Raw genomic sequence first — 25,342 nt, forward strand, 5'->3', positions numbered from 1 at the left:
TTGGTCTAAGAGCGCTTTGCAATACAAGCAAAAATGTTTGTGAAATTTTGACTTGATATACAAGCAAAGAAAAGTAGACATGCATCACGTCATCACAACTGAGCCGATAGTTCTTCCCCCTTTGGCACTGCAGGATTGTACTTTATTGTACTTAATCTGAGTATAGAGACTGTGCAAAGTCACTTCCAAGAAATCCTCAAAAGTAACTGTTATTGGATAAGTTCTTTGTTAAAGAGACACTGAGCACTTCCTAAAAATGAAATTTCCACTTACCTGGGGCTTCCTCCAGCCCACCGTAGGCCACAAGGTCCCCCGGCGTCGTCCTGCCTCTTTTCCCGATCCCCGGCTGACGGCTTCGTTAGCAGACGACTACGGCCTGAAGTCGTCCGGTCTGGTTCCCTCTTCCTGATGAGCGTACTCATGCTGGCCGGCTACTCGTCATCACGCCGGCCGGCGTGAGAGTCCTGCGCATGCGCGGTTCTCTAATATTGAACCGTGCATGCTCAGAACTCTCACGGCGGCCAGCGTGATTACGCATAGCCGGCCGGCGTGAGTACGCTCATCAGAAAGAGGGAACCAGACCGGACGACTTCATATTGTATGAGAGCCATACAATATGTTTCAAACTGGGACAGTGCGCATGCGCAGCAGAGGGCTTTCGTCCCTGTTGCCAAGGTGATGTGTATACAGTTCATCCTCCGGGCAGCAGAAGTGTCAGACACGTCTTCAGCTTCTCTTGGGTTTCAGCAACATCAGCAATTTTCCCGAGAGCCAGACAGGAGAAACACTGACTAACAGCTTGTACAATTAGCTAGCTGACTTCGGGGTTGATTCACTTTGTAGGACGAGATCCCCACACTTTGGCCCAATAGGCTGCTAGAGATGGCCCGAACAGTTCGACCGTGAACTTATTCGTGCGAACTTCAGTGGTTCGCTGTGAAGCGCAAACTATATGCGAGTTCGACCTGCCCCTTATACTACATCATTAGGGTCAACTTTGACCCTCTACATCACAGTCAGCAGACACAGGGTAGCCAATCAGGCTACACTCCCTCCTGGAGCCCCCCCCCCCCCCCTTATAAAAGGCAGGCAGCGTCAGCCTTTTCACTCACTCGTGTGGCTGCAGTAATTAGAGAAGGTAGAGAACCTGCTGTAGACATAAGGGAAAGCTTAGTTAGGCAGTTACTGTATAGACAGGAGCGGCTGGGCACATCCAGTTAAAAAGGCCTTTATTGTAAACATTTAAAAAGTTTGCATCAGCAGCACCAGAATGCCAGGAGAGAGAGGGATAAGCATGAAAAGATGGTCAACAGCTGTTTCGCACTATACAAATAAGTGCTTCCCAGTGCAGTGGTCCTGTGCACCTTTTTCTCTATAGTGGGGAAAGCTTAGTTAGGCTCTTGTTAGGCTTGTTATCTTGCTCCTTGCTGATACTTATTGCTAAAAAGCACCCCTCAACAGCTCTTTTGAGAGCTAATGATGTTCTTGTGATCTATTTTTTTTTGTGTGTGTGTGTCCCACAGACACTTGTGTTGCATATACAACCCTGTCAGTCAGTCACAGCTGGACCTTGGCCCCTTGGTAATTCCTACTTTGCCACTGCCAGGCCCAGCACATTCAGTGTGACAGCTGCACATTTGTAATACCAATCACTGCATACCTACCTGTTCAGTGCACCTACCTAAGTGAGCGCACGCAGTGTTATATATACCACCAGTCACTGCACCTGTTCACGGTACTTGTGTGTGTGACAGCTGCACATTTGTAATACCAATTACTGCATACCTACCTGTTCAGTGCACTTACCTATGTGAGCGCACGCAGTGTTATATACCACCAGTCACTGCACCTGTTCACGGTACCTGTGTGTGTAACAGCTGCACATTTGTAATACCAATCACTGCATACCTACCTGTTCAGTGCACCTACCTAAGTGAGCGCACACAGTGTTATATATACTACCAGTCACTGCACCTGTTCACGGTACTTGTGTGTGTGACAGCTGCACATTTGTAATACCAATCACTGCATACCTACCTGTTCAGTGCACCTACCTATGTGAGCGCACGCAGTGTTATATACCACCAGTCACTGCACCTGTTCACGGTACCTGTGTGTGTGATAGCTGCACATTTGTAATCCCAATCACTGCATATCTACCTGTTCAGTGCACCTACCTACGTGAGCGCACGCAGTGTTATATACCACCAGTCACTGCACCTGTTCATGGCACCTGTGTGTGTAACAGCTGCACATATGTAATACCAATCACTGCATACCTACCTGTTCAGTGCACCTACCTAAGTGAGCGCACGCAGTGTTACATATACCACCAGTCACTGCACCTGTTCACGGTACTTGTGTGTGTGACAGCTGCACATTTGTAATACCAATCACTGCATACCTACCTGTTCAGTGCACCTACCTATGTGAGCGCACGCAGTGTTATATACCACCAGTCACTGCACCTGTTCATGGTACTTGTGTGTGTGACAGCTGCACATTTGTAATACCAATCACTGCATACCTACCTGTTCAGTGCACCTACCTATGTGAGCGCACGCAGTGTTATATACCACCAGTCACTGCACCTGTTCACGGTACCTGTGTGTGTAACAGCTGCACATTTGTAATACCAGTCACTGCATACCTACCTGTTCAGTGCACCTACCTAAGTGAGCGCACGCAGTGTTACATATACCACCAGTCACTGCACCTGTTCACGGTACTTGTGTGTGTGACAGCTGCACATTTGTAATACCAATCACTGCATACCTACCTGTTCAGTGCACCTACCTATGTGAGCGCACGCAGTGTTATATACCACCAGTCACTGCACCTGTTCACGGTACCTGTGTGTGTGATAGCTGCACATTTGTAATACCAATCACTGCATACCTACCTGTTCAGTGCACCTACCTACGTGAGCGCACGCAGTGTTATATACCACCAGTCACTGCACCTGTTCATGGTACCTGTGTGTGTATAAGCTGGACATTTGTAATACCAATCACTGCATACCTACCTGTTCAGTGCACCTACCTACATGACCACAAGCAGTGTTATATTATATACCAGTCACTGCACCTGTTCACGGTACCTGTGTATGTGATAGCTGCACATTGTAATGATACCAGTCACTGCATACCTGTTTACTGCACCTGTGTGACTGCACATTGTATTAGTCATACCTTTCACTTCATCCCCCCCAATATGGGCAAAACAGGCAGAGGCAGGCCACCCGGCAGGTCTGTTCAAGGTCGTGCTGTCGTGATTTTGTGCGGCCCTGGACCAAAGTACAGTGTTCAGAAGGCGCGTGCCGTCAACCCCCAAGATTGTCAGGACGTAGTTGGCTATTTAATTTAACACAGAACCCCTCTTCTTCCTCAGCTTGCGCACGGAAGCGTGACATATCTTCCTCCTCCTGCTCTGATTCTAGCACCCCACTTAACACTCAGTCAGCCGCCACCACCAAAGTGCCATCACCCCAGGGCTCAGCGGTGTGGAAATGTTTTTGTGTGTCTGCCTCAGATAAGAGCAATGCCATCTATACTCTCTGCCACCAAAAATTGAGCCGTAGAAAGACCAAGACCCGCGTAGGGACAACTTCCTTACGAAGGCACATGAACAAAGTACAAACTGCAATGGAATGACCACCTGAGGAAAAGCAGCACACAAAAGCAAAGCCACACACTGCAGTGGAAGATACCAGGCCACAATTATTTCTCAAAAAAGGTGATACCCAAACTGTACCGTGATGTTGAAAGGCAAGTGGCGTCATCTCTGGCACACAGCATTGGGTCAAGGGTCCATCTGACCACGTGGTCTGCAAAGCACGGTCAGGCCTGCCCGAAGACTAAGTCAGTCCTCACACACAGCATCTCTGCCTGCACGCCGTGTGACTGCCTGCCCCAAGACTAAGTCGCTCCCCACACAGTATCTCTGCCTGCAGGCCACTTGACTGCCTTCTCCATCACCACCAACACGGTCCAGAACTCCAGGCGGATTCCTGAATTTTTAAGGCCACTGCTTTCGTATCACAATGAAGCAATGACCGCCGGCTATATGAGTGTCTCGGAGGAGGGGCGGGGGCATAACTAAGATAACAAGGTTGTTGCTTCATTGTAGACAGACCAAATTCAATCAGCTGGACAGTCACTGTTGTTCTGTCATTGAGCTACCACAGCCCGGCGACCATATGGGCTTGAAAACCGCTATCGCCTGCACTCTGGCCATGGTGTGCACCAGTCCAGCATGGCCGTCACTACACAAACAGCTGTTTGCGGTGTGTTACACAGTGAGTTTGGTCTGTCAGTGTGAAGCAGTACACTAATTACACTACCTGATTGATGTATACACATGCAAGATGTTTTAAAGCACTTTAGGCCTCCAATTTAGCATGTAATGTGATTTCTGCCCTTAAAACGCTGCTGTGCGTCAAATCCAGATTTTTTCCAGGGACTTTTGGCGTATATCCCACTCCACCATGCCCCCCTCCAGGTGTTAGACCCCTTGAAACATCTTTTCCATCACTTTTGTGGCCAGCATAAATGTTTGTAGTTTTCAAAGTTCACCTCCCCATTGAAGTCTATTGCGGTTCAAAAAGATTGCACGAACCGAACTTTTTGCGGAAGTTCGCGTTTGAGGTGACAGACAGCATATTGGGCCAATCAAAGTGCAGGGATCTCGTCTTACAAAGTCAGTGGACCTGACAGGATCCAGGGTGGGACAATTGGAGCAGCTGTTAGTTTTGGGGTAGCGCGAGTAAGTTAGCAGTGCATGCTAAAGCAGTAGCGTGCACTACTTTGAAAATTTTACTTGGCTGTCAAACTGAGCTGTGCTGCTTGAGCAGTGTAGCTTAGTGAATCAACCCCTAACTGTGAGCCAGATGTAGCCATCAAAAGAGACACATCTGGCTCCAGAGCCATAGGTTCCCTACCCCTGATTCTGATAGTTATAGTGAAAGTCTGGTTTACATTTTTATTTTATAATATTTTACTATAACTGTTTTTGGATTGTGGAACGAATCAACTGGGTTTCCAGTGATCCTTATGGGAAAATTTGCTTTGATGTTAGTGCTTTGAATTACAAGCATGTTTCCGGAACCAATTATGCTTGCAAACCAAGGCTAGTCTACCATTTTGAGTCTCAGCAATGCGTGGGACTAGTGCTAGGGACACTAAAAGAATAACTAATACAAACATGCTAACCTAAAGCATTAATGTACTTGCATAAAATAGGGCTCTGATCGATAATATAAAATTATATAAAGGACAACTGAAGTCAAAAGAATACGGAGGCTGTCATATTTATTTCCTTTTAAACAATACCTGTTGCCTGGTAGCCCTGCTGATCTCTTTGGCTGTGGTTGTGTCTGAATAACACCAGAAAAAAGCATGCAGCTAATCTTGTCAGATTTGACAGTAATGTCAGAAACGCCTTATCTGTTGCATGCTTGTTCAGGGCATATGGCTAAAAGCATTGGAGGCAGAGGATATGCAGGACTTCCGGGAAAACGGTACTGCTTAAAAGGAAATGCATATGTCAGCCTTCATATACCTCTCACTTCAGTTGTCCTTTAATTATTGGGTCATCCTCATGTTATAGTACTGGTATATCACCCTCAACATCTATATAAGCTACTATTATCTACACATACAGATAGTAAACTAGATGCACTGAATGCTGATTTCACTTTTAAAGACATTCTTATAAAATGACAAGTAGTATTGGAATTTCACAGACAACAATACAAAACATTTTTGTAGTAGTTTGGGAAGGTTGTTGCATTTTTATTGCTGTCTGCGTCTTTCATGTGAAGACACTCTATCTTCCTTTCACCTGTGGCCTGAGGAGCATGGTGAGGTCTCCATACACAGGAGGAATACTGCAGCGATCCAATACAGACAGAGGTTCTCATTCTTTGGACACCATGTAAAATGGTTTAGCTGTATTTGTGGTTCACTACATGAATCCCATGATCCCTACATGAATCCCTATTTGATGAAATTTGCCATATCTCACTGTACAGAATAAACACATTTATTAAAAAAAAAAGAAACCTGATATATAGATCAATAGCTCAAAATGTAAATTTCCACAGACGGTGTAAACAGATGCATTTGGTGTAAAAAAAGTAAGAAAGAAAAAGTAAAAAGTAAAAAAAAAAGAAACTATCAGTAACTTGAATCACATAGGATCAGGTGGTGTCACACTCGCCGTACAAGGCTCCCGCGGCATTCCCAAACCTGTTCTATTGTACGCAACGTGTGGGGGTTCCCTGGGACTGCTTTGTTTATTTCCTGTTCGGCGGTATCTGGCATCATGCTGTAGGTGCGGGCACTGAAAAGGTCGCATCAGTGCATGTGCCAAAAAGGCCGCATCAGTGCATGCACCGAAATGGTCGCATTCACGCATTTGCTGAAAGGTCGCAGCAGTGCATGAGCGAAAAATTAGTGCGAAATTTCCAACGTCCTGATTGGGTTTTCACAGTGTATAAGCAACACTGCCCTCTGTGACAATGCTGCTAGTTCTGACAGCTTAGCGTAAGCCCTGTGGTGATTCTACTGCTTCCTGTTGCTACTCTGATTGACTCTTGGTTTGACCCTTGGCTTGTGACCCCGACCTCCATTGATTGCTACCTGCCCCAACTCCTGGCTTGTGACCCGACTACGTTGATCGTCGCCTGTCCTGGACCTCTGGCTACTGTCTGACTACGTTTTCTCCTTCTTACATATTAGCGTCACTGTTCTCCCAACCACTAGCTGAGGTTATCCCAGTAGTGACCTGGTGGGCAGTGAAGTACTGCACTCCCCTCAAGGGGGTGTAGTCCTGCACTCCCCTCAAGGGGGTGTGGGTGAAGACCCGTGATCCCCCTCTTCCATTAGTGGAAGGGTCAACAGTGTCTGAAGATGACTGGCCGAAGATAACAAGTGGACTGTTTATATTAATCAATGATGGTAGCCCTGTGGCATATTGTACCAAAATACACTTTTATATGAAACCTGCTTTAGCATTACCTCTGTAATCCTGAATGAGTATAAAAGGAATTTAATTCACTACCGCAAACAATTTAGCTTTCTTTTCCCTTTCAAACGTTTAGGTCCACCTTTAAAGTAGACCTTTTACTTGTTGACATCATGCAGCCCTAATGCTGCAGGAAATGCCCAGAATCCTTATATACTTTATGGATAGCACTGTCCTCTCTTCTGGCCTACCTGCTGATAGGTAGCTGTACAAGCTAGCTGTCCTTCACCCCACTAGCCATAGCTATAGTAACAGCAGAACATTCTGCCATAGGACTCAACTACACAGGGGACCATGCATTTCCTGGTTGCATGCAGCAGCTATGTAAGAATATCTATACAACTGCTTTGAAAGCAAATAAAAATCGGTGTAAAACAACTTCATTTAGTTTTTGGTAGGGCAAAGGTGGCCATACGCGATTAATACGCGATCAATTAATTTTATTTTTTTCCAGTTGGTCTAATAATTTGAAGATTCTAGCCAATACACCATAGAATTACGACAGTATGACAGATTTTTCCATAAATAAAAAAAAAATGATTGCATAAAACATTCAGTTTTTTTTTTTTTTTTGTAATTGATTTTTTCAACACATTCAATCACATATTTTTTTTAAAAAACAGGAAAACAATCAATTTTGTTAAATAGTATATGGCCACCTTAAAGAAAGGTTAGAGCCTCTGTCAGATTGTTACTGGTGTCCTGCCTTTCTGGCGGGACGATACTGGCTTATTTATTTTCCCAGTAACAGGGTCACAGAGAACAGAAAACGAGATGAAATCTCTCCAGACAGCAACACAGACAGCAATGAAAATGATTGTAGTGGTATGGTAAAAGATATAGACCATCTGTAAAATTTTCATCCCTGCTTATGTATATTCCATCATTACCAAGAACAGGAAATGATGGAATATATTTTCAGCAGGGGTACACACAACAGCAAAATCCTGACAGGAGTTCTAAACCTTCCTTACATTTTCCTAAACTAAAAAAGCTGTAAATGGAATTGGAAGAATGGCTCTAAAATGTTGGCCTGGGGACCAAAACTAAACATCTTACGTTGTTTATAAGACAGGAAGCCAGAAGAAATCACAACTGACATCCAGTCACTGAGCGCTTTATGGGGAACTCTATTGCATTGCTAAGTAGTATACCGCTAAAACTAGAACAAGCACATTGTTCTTCATTCTTCCCTGCCCACTGGAGGCTGCCCGCTTGAGTGCTACCCTGCTGTTTCTCCTTCCCTCTATATTGACCAAACCAGCACTCATGTCCCAAACTGTCGCCCTAATGATCGTTGTTGCTTTACACTGAGGGATTTTAAAATCAATTTTCTCACAACTACAAGGTATTTTTGGTGACGATAGCATGCATGGGGGCTTTGCTAATGACAGCTGAAGCCTGCACAAAATTACACCATAATTATGCAAAATTGCAAAATTAGGGTTCCTTAACAAACAAAAATAATTATGATTTTCCCGAACATTTCATATTACGATTCTGCACCGTAATTGCAAATTACGATGCAGAGTTTTGATTATGCAAAATTGGTGTTCATCACTACTTGAAGAGATTTCCTGATTGACAACGCTTTCCAGTGTTTTGAAAAGTGCTTGGACAATTAAATCCTATGGGCTATTTCACACCAGGCAGAATCCCTATTATTAGAATCACTTTTATTAGAATCATGTTTAATCACAAAAGTGCTGCATGCAGCATTTTTGGATCAATTGCAATCCTGTAACCAGTGTAGAAATACTAAAGCCATGTAAAAATAGCTTAAATATCGCTAATTGCTGCAGCCACTAAGGGCATGCTCAGTAGGCCATACTGCACTGTTCCAGCTTGGAAGGAGCTAGTATTGGAGCTAAATGAAAGCACCCCGTCCTGCTGTTCAGGGCTGAAATTGTGCTGAATACGTGTGTTCAGGTAAAACAGGAAAAAAAAGGCGAAGGAGCCCTTGTGGGGAAAAAAGGGCAGTGCCATAGGCACCCATTTTAAAAGCTGTGATTTGCGGCAAACCAGGTACGTTTGGGTACCTGAAGGCACCCTATAAAATCGCAGGCGGCGAGGCATGCCAATATGCAAATTACAGCACTGCATAGCAGGGGTGGAGCCTTCTTTGCTGCATATCACAGCTTAACAGCGGCACCTCTTGGCGCCCAATGTATGCTCTTTGGCGCAAATCACAGCTTTGTATAAGAAGGGGGTTAAATGTTAGGCGGTGGGGGTGTTAAGGGTTAGGCATAAGTATAGGGAGGTCTTACGGTTAGGCATCAGTAAACGGAAGCATTAGGGTTAGGCATTGGTAGAGGGAGGTCTTCTGTTTAGGCATTGGTAGAGGGAGGTCATAGAGTTAGACATCGGTAGATGGAAGGTTTTGTGTGAGAGTAGGGTTAGGTTAAGTATAATATTGGTAAACATTACAGATATTTTACTATTGGAATTAAGTAGTATTATATTGCAGCCTTTTTTCCAGGTGCCTTTTTACATGTACGCGTGTTCAAATGCCAAACACCGTAATATTGAATTCAAACAACAATACTAATAGAGAGATCTTCCACACATGTATTTAGTGAAAATTATCTCTTGCAACATCTCACAGGTGGTAGCCTGTCTCAGCCAACAAAATAAATACTGAACTTTTAGAAAGCAGTTACATGCAACAGGTATATACTGTGGAAAATCTCATACTACATTACTTTGTTAGAACAACAGCTCTTTTTTCTAATTTTTTTAGGATGGCAAAATTGAGTGGACCAGCCATCTTACCATTGGTTTCAATGATTATTACATTAACATTTTCCACATATTCTTTGTATTTGATCCAGAATTTCAAGCACCGCTGACTATATTTGTGATAAATAATAATTACATTGCATACTAGTGTAATGATAATGAACTTGTTCTTGACATTCTCAACTCATTTCTAACTCCAGGAGAAGTTGAGGATCCGGAAACTGAAAACTGTGTGCCTTGTGCAGAAGGATGCCGAGAGTGCTCTGCAGGTAAGTTCCTGTATAAAATGTATGAGAGCCATTGATCCATCCAACAATCTACATTGTTGTTTAAAATCAACACAAATAATTACATTTATCCCAAGTGGGCATGCTTTCATTTCATTTCTTAAAGTGGACCTGAACTCAGAACTTCCTCTCTGCTCTAAAAGAGAAGCCCAACAGCGTAATAACATTTAAAGAAAAACATTTCTTTGTAACAGTCGATGCAAATCCTGCAATAAATCTGCAGTTTGTCTACTTCCTGCATTTATGGAAGCAGACATATTGTTAACATCCTGTATTTACCTATTAGCTCTCTGCCGTGGCAGCCAGCTGACACCGCTGAGGGATCAAATTACAATTTGCGCTTAGTCACAGATGAGAAGGAATTAGACAGGAATACTCTCTAAATACATACAGGCTGCATTTCCGTATGCTTTCCTTCTGTCCTGTGCAAGCGTTCAGGCCCACTTTAAGAAAATTATGTTTAAAACTGCACTCCTGGTGTATAGTATATATGCTGTATATACTATATATACTATATATATATATATATATATATATATATATATATATATATATATATATACACACACACACAAGTCATTTAGGCCTGTTTCAAAAAGGGCACTAGAATTACTTCCGCATGCACCCTTTCACCTACAACTACGCACCCATTGGCCCCCATGCCCACCCACTCATCCACCTTGCGCGTGCACACGTCTGCAAGTGTGTCATTACCTCCGCACCTGGCTACAATGGCCGAAGCACTGCGCCTACCCAGTACAGTGAGTGGCACACACGGACACAGGTGTGTCATTACCTCCGCACCTGGCTACAATGGCCGAAGCACTGCACCTGCCCAGTACAGTGAGTGGCACACACGGACACAGGTGTGTCATTACCTCCGCACCTGGCTACAATGGCCGAAGCACTGCGCCTGCCCAGTACAGTGAGTGGCACACACGGACACAGGTGTGTCATTACCTCCGCACCTGGCTACAATGGCCGAAGCACTGCGCCTGCCCAGTACAGTGAGTGGCACACACGGACACAGGTGTGCGCAATAAGTGCACAGTACATTACCTCCGCACCTGGCTACAATGGCCGAAGCACTGCGCCTGCCCAGTTCAGTGAGTGGCACACACGGACACAGGTGGACAAAGACACCTTTGCGTTTATTAGGTAAGATATATATATTGGATCTTTAGATATTAGATCTCTTGGTCTACTTAACATTAACAATGCCAATGTCACAATAGATGAACACTGAATGTATCAGTCTTTCTTTGCAGTTCTTGTTACAATGAACTGCAGAATGACCATTTGTGATGTCTATGAAAGGTATGTTCTCATGCAGTACATTACACTTCTGAGATACACAGCATGTCCTTGCTCTGAGCGCTACAAACTTCTATTGTATACTTTACAGTATGTGCCACAGACAGAAACATGACATCTGTGTGGAATGTACCTCCATGATAAAGTTCATTTAACAGGTAGTTGGGATGCAAACAGAAGTCTTTTCCCTTCTGGTCACCCTGAATGATTGCTGTTGCTGTTGTACCCATCGGGCCAGATTTACTTACACTCTTCTGGGCTGGAAATAACTGAAGAACAGGAGTGATCCTGAACACCTGGCCTGGATTTATTAGTAACTGTCAGCAATAAGGCAGCACATCCTTTCTTGGGTCATATCACAGAAGTGATGGTTGATAAGAATTAGTGAATCACATACTGCCGGTTTTATTTCCGTGTGCAGACAGCTCATGGCTATAATACTGGTACTAAGGCAGCAGAGTACCGCGCGTTGCGCAATAAGTGCACAGTACATACAGTAGGTAATGCAAGCGTTGCTTCGGTAACATGTATTATACTACTTGTGTGAGGGTCTTTTTGCACTGTTCACATTGCATTGTTGTTAAATCACAATACAACAGTGCCAAAAAGTCAAGGTGCACCCATACAGTGAAGCATAAAATACTTCGAAAGTATGCTTCATTGCCACTGTAAAGCCGCACATTGTCAAGAAATAGCATTCTGTGCATTACTCCATCAGGACCCGCCACACCACACTCAATGTGAAAGCACCATAAAGAAATCATTGCATCGCATTGAAATGTGATGATATTGGCTGTTGCAATGGAATGCAATGGACACAGTGTAAAAGGACCTCGCTTATTGCGAGGTTAGGGTTAGGCACCACCAGGGGAGATTTAGGGTTATGCACCACCAGGGAGTTCTTAGGGTTAGGCACCACCAGGGGCTGTTTAGGGTTAGGCACCACCAGGGGGTGCTTAGGGTTAGGCACCTCCAGGGGGGTCTTAAGGTTAGGCACCACCAGGGGGGTGGTTAGGGTTAGGCACCACCAGGGGGGTGGTTAGGGTTAGGCACCACCAGAGGGGTGGTTAGGGTTAGGCACCACCAGGGAGGGTTTAGGGGTTAGGGATAGGTACAGAGAGGGTTCTGTGTGTTAACGCTAAATAACGTTAAGGCTTTAACGCTAGATAACGATAAGGCTTTAACGCTAAATAGCGATAAGCGACAAATGGTTTAGCGGCAACACTGTGCGCCACTATTCGCAGGCACCATTTTCAGATGGATCCCACTTACGTGTATGAGGCACACACTATCCATGGCTCTGTCCTATTTTTGCTCCACATCCATATCTGCAAATTGTGGCAATTTTATGCTGAGGATACACGGTACGTTTCTGTACCATGTATCGACCAGCTGATCCGGCCAGCTGATAATATTCAGCTGGCCCGATCATGCCGCTCAACCCTCGCCCGCTCGATCCCCGCTGGCGGACAATGGCAGGGGATCGAGCGCTGATAAGGAAACGCCGGCGGGGACGAGTGGCAATTGATCCACGCAGACGAGCGGGGTCGTGGCTGGGGTCGATCCGGCGGCTGATTGAGCCGCCCGTCGACCCGTGTATTCCAGCCATTACTCAGCATGTGAATGCCTAGGAATCTGAAAATAGGCTGTCAGAATGAACAGCCTTCTCATGATGCGCCACTCTATGTGACGGTGCAAAACGGCTGTCGACCTCCCCACCTGCCTGTACCTCTCTCCGTTATACCTTTGGGATTTGTAATGTATGCCTTTTTAATCTTTTTCAAATAAATCAAAAAGTTTTACTTAGGGATGTGCAAAGCCTCTTTTTCTGTATGTTGGACTTAACTTTGTTTGGCTGATTGCACTCCCATTGTGTTTTTGATTCAGCCTCCTGTGCATGGCCACACTCTTCTGATTGAGCCCTTCTCACATAAGTGACCTGTAAGGGCAGATTTGTGGCAGCACAGCAACAAGATAGTAGAATGAAACCCTTGACCCGTGGAATGGGACTGGATGTCACACATCAGGCAAAAACATACACACTCCTAGCAGCTGCATCTTTACATCCAGGCTGCTATTAAAAAATGTAGGGGCAGAATTAAAAGAAATGAAAGCATATACCGTATTTAAATTATAAGATGACGCACATATTTGAATTATCAGGCAATATGGCGATCCACGTATGCATTGAAGGAGGAGGCTCACCAAGGGCTGTCAATGAAATATGTCCTTGCTGCAGATGCCTGCATGGGGCTATTACTGCCCAACTACTGCTTCACTCACCTTTCAGCAGCCGGTGTTGTGGATCAAAGGGAGCAAACGCTTGTCACCAAATAGCAGACAAATGTTTTTAAACTCAGGCCAGGCTCACTTATGCTCTCCAATAATCTTCAGCCCAGGAAAACCTTAGTTAGGGCTTGTTCACAATAAGGGTGTTTTTGCCCTTTTTTCATAAAATGCTTGTGCAATGAATGTTTATGAGAATTGAGAAGATTCATATCAGCACGGTGTGTGTGCTGTGCCTTCAGTAATGTGCTGCCTGTACCATTCTTGAGGCGATTTTGCCTCAATGGAAGGTATAGGAAAAATGCAAACGCTCACAAAATCGCTTTGTGCAGCGATTGCGGGGGAGTTTTTAAGAATACATTGTATTTATTTTTTTCCGGGTCAAAGTGTTCACTTCCTGACTTGCATCAGGGAGTGAATTACAAAACCGCTCTGGAAAAGCACTTAGAAAAGTGCTTTTACTAGAACTGCAGCGTGCAGTGGAGCACCAGGAGGGGGAAAAAAGCGCACAAAAACGCAAAACCCTTGCCTTTTGGATTTTAGGTGTGAATGAGGCCTAAATCAGGCTACTTGTTACTGAGCTGATTCATTTTTTCACTTATAAGATGAGTTTGGTTACAGTAGGATCTGACCAGTATAAAAGCATATATAGTGTTGTTGCAGGAGAAAAGTGAAGATTGCAAAGATTACTTTCTAGAAATGTCCCATATATTACCTCCATCGACACCTTCCTGCAACTATTTCCTCTTTCCAAAAGGAAGTACAGCAAGGAAAAAAATCATTTTGTAGTTCCTTGTGTCACTTGTACTCCTGAAGCAGTCATGGAGATGCTATAAGACAAGAGGCACAATTGCTAGAGGAGAGGATAGAGAAGGAAGCTCCCTCATGACCAGTGGCGTAGCAATAGGGGGTACAGAGGTTGCAACTGCATTGGGGCCCTTGGGCCAGAGGGGCCCCCTGGGCCCTCCCTTAACTTCTGTATTAGCTCAATATTGGTCCTGTGCTCATAATAATCACTTCTATATATACTTTGAATAGTAGAAATCATTAACAAACTGCTCCCCATTCCCTTCTTGCACCTCTGATGCTGTAGTTGCCATTGGCAGGTTTTGGTGCACCATATTAATTGTTATGTATAGAGTGCTTGGGGGCCCCAATGTAAAACTTGTACCAGGGCCCATGGCTCCTTAGCTACGCCACTGCTCATGACAACATTTCTTTAGGACCGCCTGGGAGACCACGGAAACCATACTCTAAAGTGATAGGCTGTTACCTGTTGGAATATGTGGAGTGCCAATACAATACTTCCTGCACTGAAAGCCTGCATATTTAACATTTACCAATGGCTTGTTTTCAGTGTGAACCTAGCCTTACCCTGTAATAGTAATGTTACTGCTTCCAAATGGCTTTTTACTTAGTAATATGGTTTATTCCATGCAATGAACATCCTACCAATGCCATGTGTGGGTGATTGGAAAACTTTTCAGCCTGTGATCAGAAACCACAATGAGAGTGCACCACAGTGCCAACATACAAACACCTGGCGTTTGTACTGCAGTTGTAATTCACTTGTAGTTTTCCAAAATGCAGCAGAACAGAACATGCGTCTTTCAAAAGACCACAATTCGATTCAAAACGATGGCTGGACCTGATATATATAAGTTCATCTAGAGTGTTGGGTCTTGCGTCTCTAAACTTTCTCTTCACAATATCCCACAGATTTTCTATGGGGTTCAGGTCAGAAGAGTTGGCAGGCCAATTGAGCACAGTAATACCATGGTCAGTAAACCATTTACCAGTGGTTTTGGCACTGTGAGCAGGTGCCAGTTCATGTTGAAAAATGAAATCTTCCTCTCCATAAAGCTTTTCAGCAGATGGAAGCATGAACCCACTTTTGAACCAGAAACAGTGGCAGAAGCGCCTGACCTGGGCTACAGAGAAGCAGCACTGGACTGTTGCTCAGTGGTCCAAAGTACTTTTTTTCGGATGAAAGCAACTTTTACATGTCATTCGGAAATCGAGGTGCCAGAGTCTGGAGGAAGACTGGGGAGAGGGAAATGCCAAAATGCCTGAAGTCCAGTGTCAAGTACCCACAGTCAGTGATGGTCTGGGGTGCCATGTCAGCTGCTGGTGTTGGTCCACTGTGTTTTATCAAGGGCAGAGTCAATGCAGCTAGCTATCAGGAGATTTTGTAGCACTTCATGCTTCCATCTGCTCAAAAGATTATGGAGATGAAGATTTCATTTTTCAGCACGACCTAGCACCTGCTCACAGTGCCAAAACCACTGGTAAATAGTTTATTGACCATGGTATTACTGTGCTCAATTGGCCTGCCAACTCTCCTGACCTGAACCCCATAGAGAATCTGTGGGATATTGTGAAGAGAAAGTTGAGAGACGCAAGACCCAACACTCTGGATGAGCTTAAGGCCGCTATCGAAGCATCCTGGGCCTCCATAACACCTGAGCAGTGCCACAGGCTGATTGCTTCCATGCCACGCCGCATTGAAGCAGTCATTTCTGCAAAAGGATTCCCAACCAAGTATTGAGTGCATAACTGTACATAATTATTTGAAGGTTGACTTTTTTTTTTGTTTTAAAAACAATTTTCTTTTATTGGTCGGATGAAATATGCTAATTTTTTGAGATAGGAATTTTGGGTTTTCATGAGCCGTATGCCAAAATCATCAATATTAAAACAATAAAAGGCTTGAACTACTTCAGTTGTGTGTATTTGAATCTAAAATATATGAACATCTAATGTTTATCAGTACATTACAGAAAATAATGAACTTTATCACAATATGCTAATTTAATTTTTTGAGAAGATCCTGTATATATATATATATATATAACATTATACTACATTCATGGAACTATGGAAGGTTGGAGTTGTACATGCCTTCCCACAATCCTCTTACATGCAATAATCCTAATGTTTTTCTGCAGCTATTATTACACACTAGAAAATGTTGTGGTGAGTAAAACCTAAGTGGAGGAGTCTCTAATTGCCATGCTAGTCTCTTGGAAACCTTTTCGTTTTGCTTTAATTAATCAGCTCTCACGCTTCTTATCTTGTGTATAATACACATGGATGGGTAGACAGTGCTTAAATATCATTTATGTGAAGGAGAGCATCATGGAAAGCGTATTTATATTTCACAAGTCTGCATTTGATGCGTCACATGCATTTGTGTCCTGCTCTAAGCAGATAAAGTCAGTGTCAGCTCGCTCACAACCTTCACTAACCTGGGTCCATAAATCATGTTTAGTGGACAAAACGACATTTATATCTAGGGCTTTGAGTCATAACAATAATACGTAAATCATTTTAATTTGGTTGGTGTCTAGAAGAGCTTAGCTGAGAACAGATAATGTTTGATACATTCATTTATTACACACAATATGCATCAGCCACTGGCCTTCACCTGCCCTACACATCCAAATGCTTAAGAAGCACATTTATTAGAAACCCCTTGAAGGTGTACGGGAAAAAAAATCATTATATGAAATGCCAATTAATGTCATTTAACAATGTCTTTAATCTAGACATTAAAGGTCACAAAACTTATGGACAACTTGAGTAAAACCAACAAACTTTCTTCTATGTTTAATTGTTTTATTCCAGATGATACTGAACTCTGTACCTCCTGCCTAGAGGGATATTATATGTAAGTCTTACTTTCTAAAACATCTGGCATTACTTTATTGTTATAAGTATCTTAAAGTCTACAATTCTGATCAAAGTTATCATATTATTGAAGGTGCTAAAAGGCTACAAAGCTTTTTCCCTGGTAAAGCTCATCTGGTCTCTTGCAGCACATATTAGGTCCTATTTAGGGTCATGTTACACAGGTGACTGAGTCGCTGGCAACTAATGGCCCATACTCACGGGCTACAATTGTCGCCACAACATGCGGGGCGCGCGTGTTGCGGCGACAGGTCGCCCGTGAGTATGCGGCGTTGCACGGGCGCGCACCCCGAACTGTCGCCCGTCGCTGATGTCGCCGGGCGATTGGCGCAGTCAATCTCCTGGCGACAGTCGCCGCTGCAACTCCGCCGCAACTGTCGCTAGTCCGCGTGAGTACGCGGACTAGCGACAGCAACATAATTGCAAATAGACAGCGCTTCCGGCGGGGGGAGGGACAACAGCGACAGCTTCCGCCGCATCAGTTGCCGGGTCCCTCCGCCGTGTGTATGCCGAGGGACCTGGCGACGAGCTGTGTGCTAGCGACATGCCAAAAAGTTGGCCGTGAGTATGGGCCATCATTGCTAATCGTAGCTACTAGTTGCTGTGAATAGTCGCTAGTATTAGCTACTAGTTGCTGTGAATAGTCGCTAGTATTAGCTACTAGTTGCTGTGAATAGTCGCCTATATTAGCAACCAGCTGCTGTTGCTGGAAAATCCATTGAAATGTACTGAAGTTGGTGCAACTAAGGGCCCTTTTTCATTGCATTTACCAATTCTCACTATGATCTAATATGACACAGTTGAGGGTAGAACTTTTGTCAACTAATAGCACACACATTTTAATTTATCCAGCCCACATTTGCTGGATCATACAAGCGCTTCCATTCAGAGGCGTTACTAGATATCACTGGGCTCCCCTGCAAAACTTTGGATAGGCACCCCCGCCCCCACCTCCCTCGCTTTTTGCACAGGAAAGCTGAGGACCAATGTGTTTTCCGCATGCATATAAAAACACTTAGACATAAAGGAAACGTCAGGCAATCTATGCTACCCCCAGATCTACTTACACGGGGCTTCCTCCAGCCCCTTGCAGCAGACAAGTCCCTCGTCACAGCTCTGCTCCCAGTACATACATACACACACAGCATATTATTTTACTACATGAGAGCACATGCTATATGGAGGAACAACAATGACATGCTGAATATAAGATATAGTATTCACTGTAACATTGGCAAAACATTCAGGATGTCACTGATTGATACTGTTATTATAGGATCTTGGACTCAGTATGAGACAACAAGCTCTCAATGAGGCAGCGACAGTCAAACATCAATCTTACCCACTCCACTGTGTCCGTAATCAGACACCATAAGGGTCCTAGCCTGTGTGTGATAAGAATCTAGGATTCTCTTCTGAGGGATTGCTGAATAAGGGCCAATCTACAACTTTTTTTCAACCTGGGACTCCTTTGTTTGTAACATTGAATATGAAGTCATCAGAACTTTGCTGCAGTGTGAGACAGATGTTTTTTTACAAACCCTAGGGATCAGGAACAGTGTACAAATTCCAAAGTGTGTATGATTTCTTATCTGTGTGGTAGACATATGCAGTCAATATAACAATGGTACGAGAGCAGAATACGTTTTCTCTCCATGCCTTAGTTGTCAGTCTCTCAAACTTTTCCCCCCATGGGGCCCCCTGTGGCTTCTGGGCCCCCCTGCTGAGGCATCCCTTGCAGGGTCTATTGTTACGCCACTGGCTCCATTGCTCTTCAACTTTGGTACACCAGGGCTAAAGTCTCAAATGATAAGGCAGTAGAAAACTTCATTGCTAGAAACATTAGAGGCCTGGTTTAGAGGCCTGGTTGGCACTTTGAGTCCGCCAGGACATGGTGCTGCACTAATGTAACTCGATCACAGCACCCTGTGGCATCATCTGGCCAAGTGTAAGAACATAGGTGGCACTGGGGGCAATACCTCAGTGGAGCTCTGGAGCTCACAGGAGGCAGACAATAGAGCAATGTCTCTTCCACAACATGGAAATACCTGCAAACAAAACAGCACTGCTAGAAAGCTGACAATATTCTTTAAGCAGCTAAATTAGCTTCATGGGGGTGGCATTATGGATTTTTAGCCATCGGAAGATGAAGTGGCTCAAGATAGGAGACTCACAGAAGGTCTCTGAAAACTATATTAAGCTATATTAAGCATAAAATCAAGACAAATCAGTATTGCCAGCTAGAAGCTGCCAATTACTGCAGGCATTGCTGAGGCAAACAATGGTTGGAAATCTCATAGTGACATCCCAATGTGCCATCGCACTTCATACACATGGTCTGTGTTTCTTAGTAAATTGGCTGTTGGAATTTTATTTCCCACCTGTGGATTTCAGTGATCAGAAAATCAGATGATATTATAACTAATAGAAGTACGCTGGCGCAATCTCTTACTGGAGATCCTGCTGACGGGGGTGGTATCCATGTGACACAAGCTTAAATGAACGCTATGGCAAAAAAAATGTAAAATACATATATACACTTTTTTTTTTACTTCTTCTGTCATTTACAATAGGTACAATAATATATGACTTTAAACCTCTTACCAACCAAGGTTATAGACTAGTCCATCTCTTCTTGGGGGATTGTCAAGGGCGTGTACACAGTGGCGTAGCTAAGGAGCTATGGGCCCCGAAGCAAGTTTTACATGCCCCGCCCCCCCAAGCACTCTATACATAACAATTGATACGGTACACCAAAACCTGTCAAGGATTTCCACAGTGTCAGAGGTGCAAGGAGGGAATAGGGAACAGCTTGTTAATGATCACCACTATTAAAGCATCTATACAAATGATTATTACCAGCACAGGGCCAATAGAGAGCTAATATTGTGCTTGAGGGAGGGCTCTGCAACCCCTATTGCTACGCATGTACATATGTACTTTTACAGATTTTCAGCATAGTGCCCCTTTAACTCTGATCAGTGCACTGACTGCTGCAGCACATCTCTACACCTCAACTGTGTTAAAGCGGATCCGAGATGAAAAACTAACTATAACAAGTAACTTGTCTATATATCTTAGCTAAAGTTTAGATAGTTTACACAGCAAATCTAGCTGCAAACAGCTTTAATAGAATAAGAATATTTCTTCCTGTGATACAATGACAGCAGCCATGTTGTTTGTAAACATTACACAGAGGCAGGCTTATCTGCATCTTGAGCAAAGAAAACTAATCCCCCCTCCTCCTCCCTCCTCCCCCCTGCCTCTGAAATCTCTGGCTAGTAATACATCCCCCTCCTCCTGCCCAGACTGAGCTCCCATGAGCCCTTGCTACTGTCTAAAAGTGCCTTGGTGCTCTGAAAACCTGTGGGAGTGGCTTATTTCGTTTATAGGGAATTAGAGCATTAAAACAAAAACAAAAAAGTGACAAAGGCGCCAGGTGTGATTCTGACATTCTGCTGTGTACTCCTACCTCCATTGCCTGATGAAGCGGGTATAGACCTGCGAAACGCGTTGTATAAAATTCCTGGAGTCTACCAATAAATCTACTGTTGTCTAACCACACAGCTTATTGTGTCTGCTTGAGGGAGGTAAGTCCACCATTGCCTCCTAAGCAATTTTAAATATTTTAAATATTGTTTTTACTCTTTTGGCGCCTCTGTTCAGTGTATAATATAAAAACAAAAAAGTATTTGGCTTGAGGAACGCCTTATAAACAGTAGGAAAGGAACACAATTATGCAATGAGTAAAAGTTCATCTCGGATCCACTTTAATGTGCCTTGTGCCAAGTTGAGTAAATATAGCAGTTCAGTTGTCCAAGTTTTTTTTTTCAGTTTTATGTTTTCAGAAGTGGCATTTTTGCCATTTTTTATGGTTTTATATAATAATTGTAGAATTGATTTTGATGAGCGAAAAAAAATGTGCATACTACTACATCTTTTAACTGAAATATGTTATTACACAGATTTGAGAGTTTCTGCTACAGAACTTGCCCAGAGAAAACATATAGCAGAGATTCAATAATGAACTGCATACCGTGTGAGCTTTCATGTCTGAGCTGTACTGAAGATGAGTGTCTGTATTGTGATGAAGGGTTTTATTTGAGAGGTAGGTGGAACATTGGACCAATCACAACCTATTCTGTACCTTTATCTTTGGAACTGTTATGACACTAAGAAAATGTAGCATTTCTTGTATATTCCAGAAAATGTTGATTCAATAGTGCAAAACACACTGGGGGAGATGTTGCACTGAATCTGGCACTGTACCAGCACACATCCATACAACTCATACTTGCATTACAGCTTAGTTAATATTTTTTTCTGTGATTTTGAGTTTAACTTGAAACAGATGCAGCTGTAAGGAGTGGTCTGGAGTGCTTCTTGTTTTTATGCAGTGAGTGGAAAGGAGATCAGCTAAGCACGCTTCCTGACAATAGAACATTTGTCTCATGCTGATCCAATTTAACAGTGGATGCTACATAACAAATTTCTTCCACTTCCACTATAAAGAGCATTCCTGACAGGATGTAGCCATGTAGACTTCTGTCTCACAAATTGTTTAGTTATTTATGCAAATTCAATACAGACTTCTGGAGAGTTGACATATCTAACCACTACTGAGGTCCTCTGGCTATAATTCTTCCTCATTGACTCTTCTGGAACCAAGTAAATTCAAAAAGAGAGTATGGGGAACTACAGAAACCCCCAATTGGAATTTATAGTGGAGTGCCACCTCCAATTAAAGGGAATCTGAAGTGAGTGGTATATGGAGGTTGCCATATTTATTTCCTTTTGAACAATACCGGTTGCCTGGCTGTTCTGCTGATCTTTTTTGCTGTATTTGTGCCTGAATCATACTCCAGAAACAAGCATGTGGCTATTTGAGTCAGAAACATCTGATCTGCATGTTATTCGGGTCTATAGCGCAAAGGATCAGACTTGCATTGTTCAAAAGGAAATTAATATGTCAACCTCCATATTCCTCCGACTTCAGATTTCCTTTAATTGAGGCAAACCAGGTAGACAGAATGGAGGGCACATCCACTTTTAAAAGCACAGGATTGATCTAGACACTTGGAAATCAAATACAGGCTTAAGAACTCACATGCAGGTAGAAGGAGGCCGCCAGTACAGAGAGGTCAACAGCTGCTTTACGTTACATTAATGCTTCATCATGACCTGTCTGGAATAACGCTTCTGGAACCAGTTTAGTAGGTTTGTTAGGTGGTCAATGAGATATCCGAGGTGATGCAGAATTATGCAAATGTATGCAACTTGAATATGGACTGTCACTAGTCTAATGAAGTCAAGGTGGGATTCAATTGGAATTTATCTATTTCCAAGATGAATACATTTTGCATTAAACATGTGTACCATTCTGCCTTATTTGCATCTCATGGACCATTCCTGCAGTTTAAAGATCAATTGTTCTTACTTTCCTGAACTGCATGCATGTTCCAGGTAAGTGAAACATACAACATTGCCAGATCATCAGAACTACAACAAGAAATCTAGCACTTTAGGAGTGGGGAACTAATCACTGCTTCCATATGTGTGCTGTGACAACTTTGCTTTAATGTTAGCATGTACAGTGGTTTGCAAAAGTATTCGGCCCCCTTGAAGTTTTCCCCATTTTGTCATATTACTGCCACAAACATGAATCAATTTTACTGGAATTCCACATGAAAGACCAATACAAAGTGGTGTACACGTGAGAAGTGAAATGAAAATCATACAATTCCAAACATTAAAAAAAAAAAAAAGTAACTGCAAAGTGGAGTGTGCGTAATTATTCAGCTCCCTTTGGTCTGAGTGCATTCAGTTGCCCATAGACATTGCCTAATAAGTGCTAATGACTAAATAGAGTGCACCTGTGTGTAATCTAATGTCAGTACAAATACAGCTGCTCTGTGACGGCCTCAGAGGTTGTCTAAGAGAATATTGGGATCAACAACACCATGAAGTCCAAAGAACACACCAGACAGGTCAGGGATAAAGTTATTGAGAAATTTAAAGCAGGCTTAGGCTACAAAAAGATTTCCAAAGCCTTGAACATCCCACGGAGCACTGTTCAAGCGATCATTCAGAAATGGAAGGAGTATGGCACAACTGTAAACCTACCAAGACAAGGCCATCCACCTAAACTCACAGGCCGAACAAGGAGAGCGCTGATCAGAAATGCAGTCAAGAGGCCCATGGTGACTCTGGACAAGCTGCAGAGATCTACAGCTCAGGTGGGGGAATCTGTCCATAGAACAACTATCAGTCGTGCACTGCACAAAGTTGGCCTTTATGGAAGAGTGGCAAGAAGAAAGCCAATGTTAACAGAAAAGCATAAGAAGTCCCATTTGCAGTTTGCCACAAGCCATGTGGGGGACACAGCAAATATGTGGAAGAAGGTGCTCTGGTCAGATGAGACCAAAATGGATCTTTTTGGCCAAAATGCAAAACGCTATGTGTGGCAGAAAACTAACACTGCACATCGCTCTGAACACACCATCCCCACTGTCAAATATGGTGGTGGCAGCATCATGTTCTGGGGGTGCTTCCCTTCAGCAGGGACAGGGAAGCTGGTCAAAGTTGATGGGAAGATGGATGGAGCCAAATACAGGGCAATCTTTGAAGAAAACCTCTTGGAGTCTGCAAAAGACTTGAGACTGGGGCGGAGGTTCACCTTCCAGCAGGACAATGGCCTCAATTCACTAAGATCATGCTGGAGATAATAAGGCAAGAGAAAACTTACCTCCACATAAGAGAGAGTTATCTTATCTCTTCATTCCTTAAGTTACCTCCTCTGTAGTTAAGTTACCTCCTCTGTAGTTATTTTACCTCCTCTGTAGTTACTGTATTTTTCGGACTATAAGACGCACTTTTTCTCCCCCAAAAGTGGAGGGAAAAAGTCAGTGCGTCTTATAGTCCAAATGTACGTAGCAGTGCCTATGTTTTTTCTAGTCCCCGTGTCTGGTGTCCCCCTGTGTGCGGTGTCTGCGTGTCCTATTAACGTTATTGAATGAGGAGACCATCAGATATTATTATACTGCAGTAATCAGAATAAATTAAAAGCACGTGTGTAAGGAATGATGGCAGATCGCTGCATTAGCTTACCGAAGAGAAAGGAATGGAAGAAATACAGCGCAAACGCCACCGCTACCATGTGGCTTTCACTAGGTTAGATGACAACAAAGCCATTGGCCAATCAGGTGGGGAAGCGCTGCCCGAGTCAGCCAATCCCAGCGCATACGGCTACTGCCGGTTTGTTACACCGCCCAATAGTCCCGAGGGCGGGATCATGCTCGTCATTGCGGCCAATCACTGCACGCCCTCAGTAGCTGGGAGTGCAGTGATTGGCCGCAATGACGAGCATGATCCCGCCCACGGGACTATCGGGCGGTGTAACAAACCGGCAGTAGCCGTATGCGCTGGGATAGGCTGACTGAGGCAGCGCTCCCCCACCTGATTGGTCAATGGCTTTGCTGTCATCTAACCTAGTGAAAGCCGCATGGTAGCGGTGGCGTTTGCGCTGTATTCCTTCCATACTTTCCTCTTCGGTAAGCTAATGCAGCGATCTGCCATCTTTCCTTACACACGTGCTTTTCATTGTTGTTCTCTCACTCGGCGCTGGTTCAGCGCCCTGATTACTGCACCATATTAATATCTGGTGGTCTCCTCATTCACTAATGTTAATGGCAAACACAGACACCGCAAACAGGGGGACACAATGACCCGGGGGGGGGGGGGGGCAGTGCATGACATAGAAGGACACCAGAGAACACGGGGACAGAGAATGACACAGGGGGGACAGCAGAGGACACAGGGGGACAGATAAGGACACAGGGGGGGCAGCAGAGGACACAGGTGGACAGAGAATAACACAGGAGGACATAGAGGGACACCAGAGGACACAGGGGGACAGAGAATGACAGAGGAGGAGGGACACCAGAGGACACAGGGGGACAGATAATGACACAGGAGGACATAGAGGGACAGAGAATGACACA

The 25,342-nt window shown here is 43.9% G+C and overlaps 1 protein-coding gene across 2 annotated transcripts in view; it reads left to right on the forward strand.

Moving 5' to 3' along the window:
• Nucleotides 1–25,342, forward strand: part of PCSK5 (proprotein convertase subtilisin/kexin type 5) — a 639,880-nt gene that overhangs the window by 557,962 nt on the left and 56,576 nt on the right. For both annotated transcript variants that reach the window (XM_068236619.1, XM_068236629.1), the window contains exons 24-26: nucleotides 9,966–10,034; nucleotides 17,280–17,322; nucleotides 21,308–21,450. In XM_068236619.1, coding sequence (XP_068092720.1) covers nucleotides 9,966–10,034; nucleotides 17,280–17,322; nucleotides 21,308–21,450 — 255 coding nt within the window. The remainder of the gene's footprint in view (nucleotides 1–9,965; nucleotides 10,035–17,279; nucleotides 17,323–21,307; nucleotides 21,451–25,342) is intronic.

Source organism: Hyperolius riggenbachi, chromosome 1 (assembly GCF_040937935.1).
Source record: "Hyperolius riggenbachi isolate aHypRig1 chromosome 1, aHypRig1.pri, whole genome shotgun sequence".
Lineage (NCBI taxonomy): Eukaryota > Metazoa > Chordata > Amphibia > Anura > Hyperoliidae > Hyperolius > Hyperolius riggenbachi.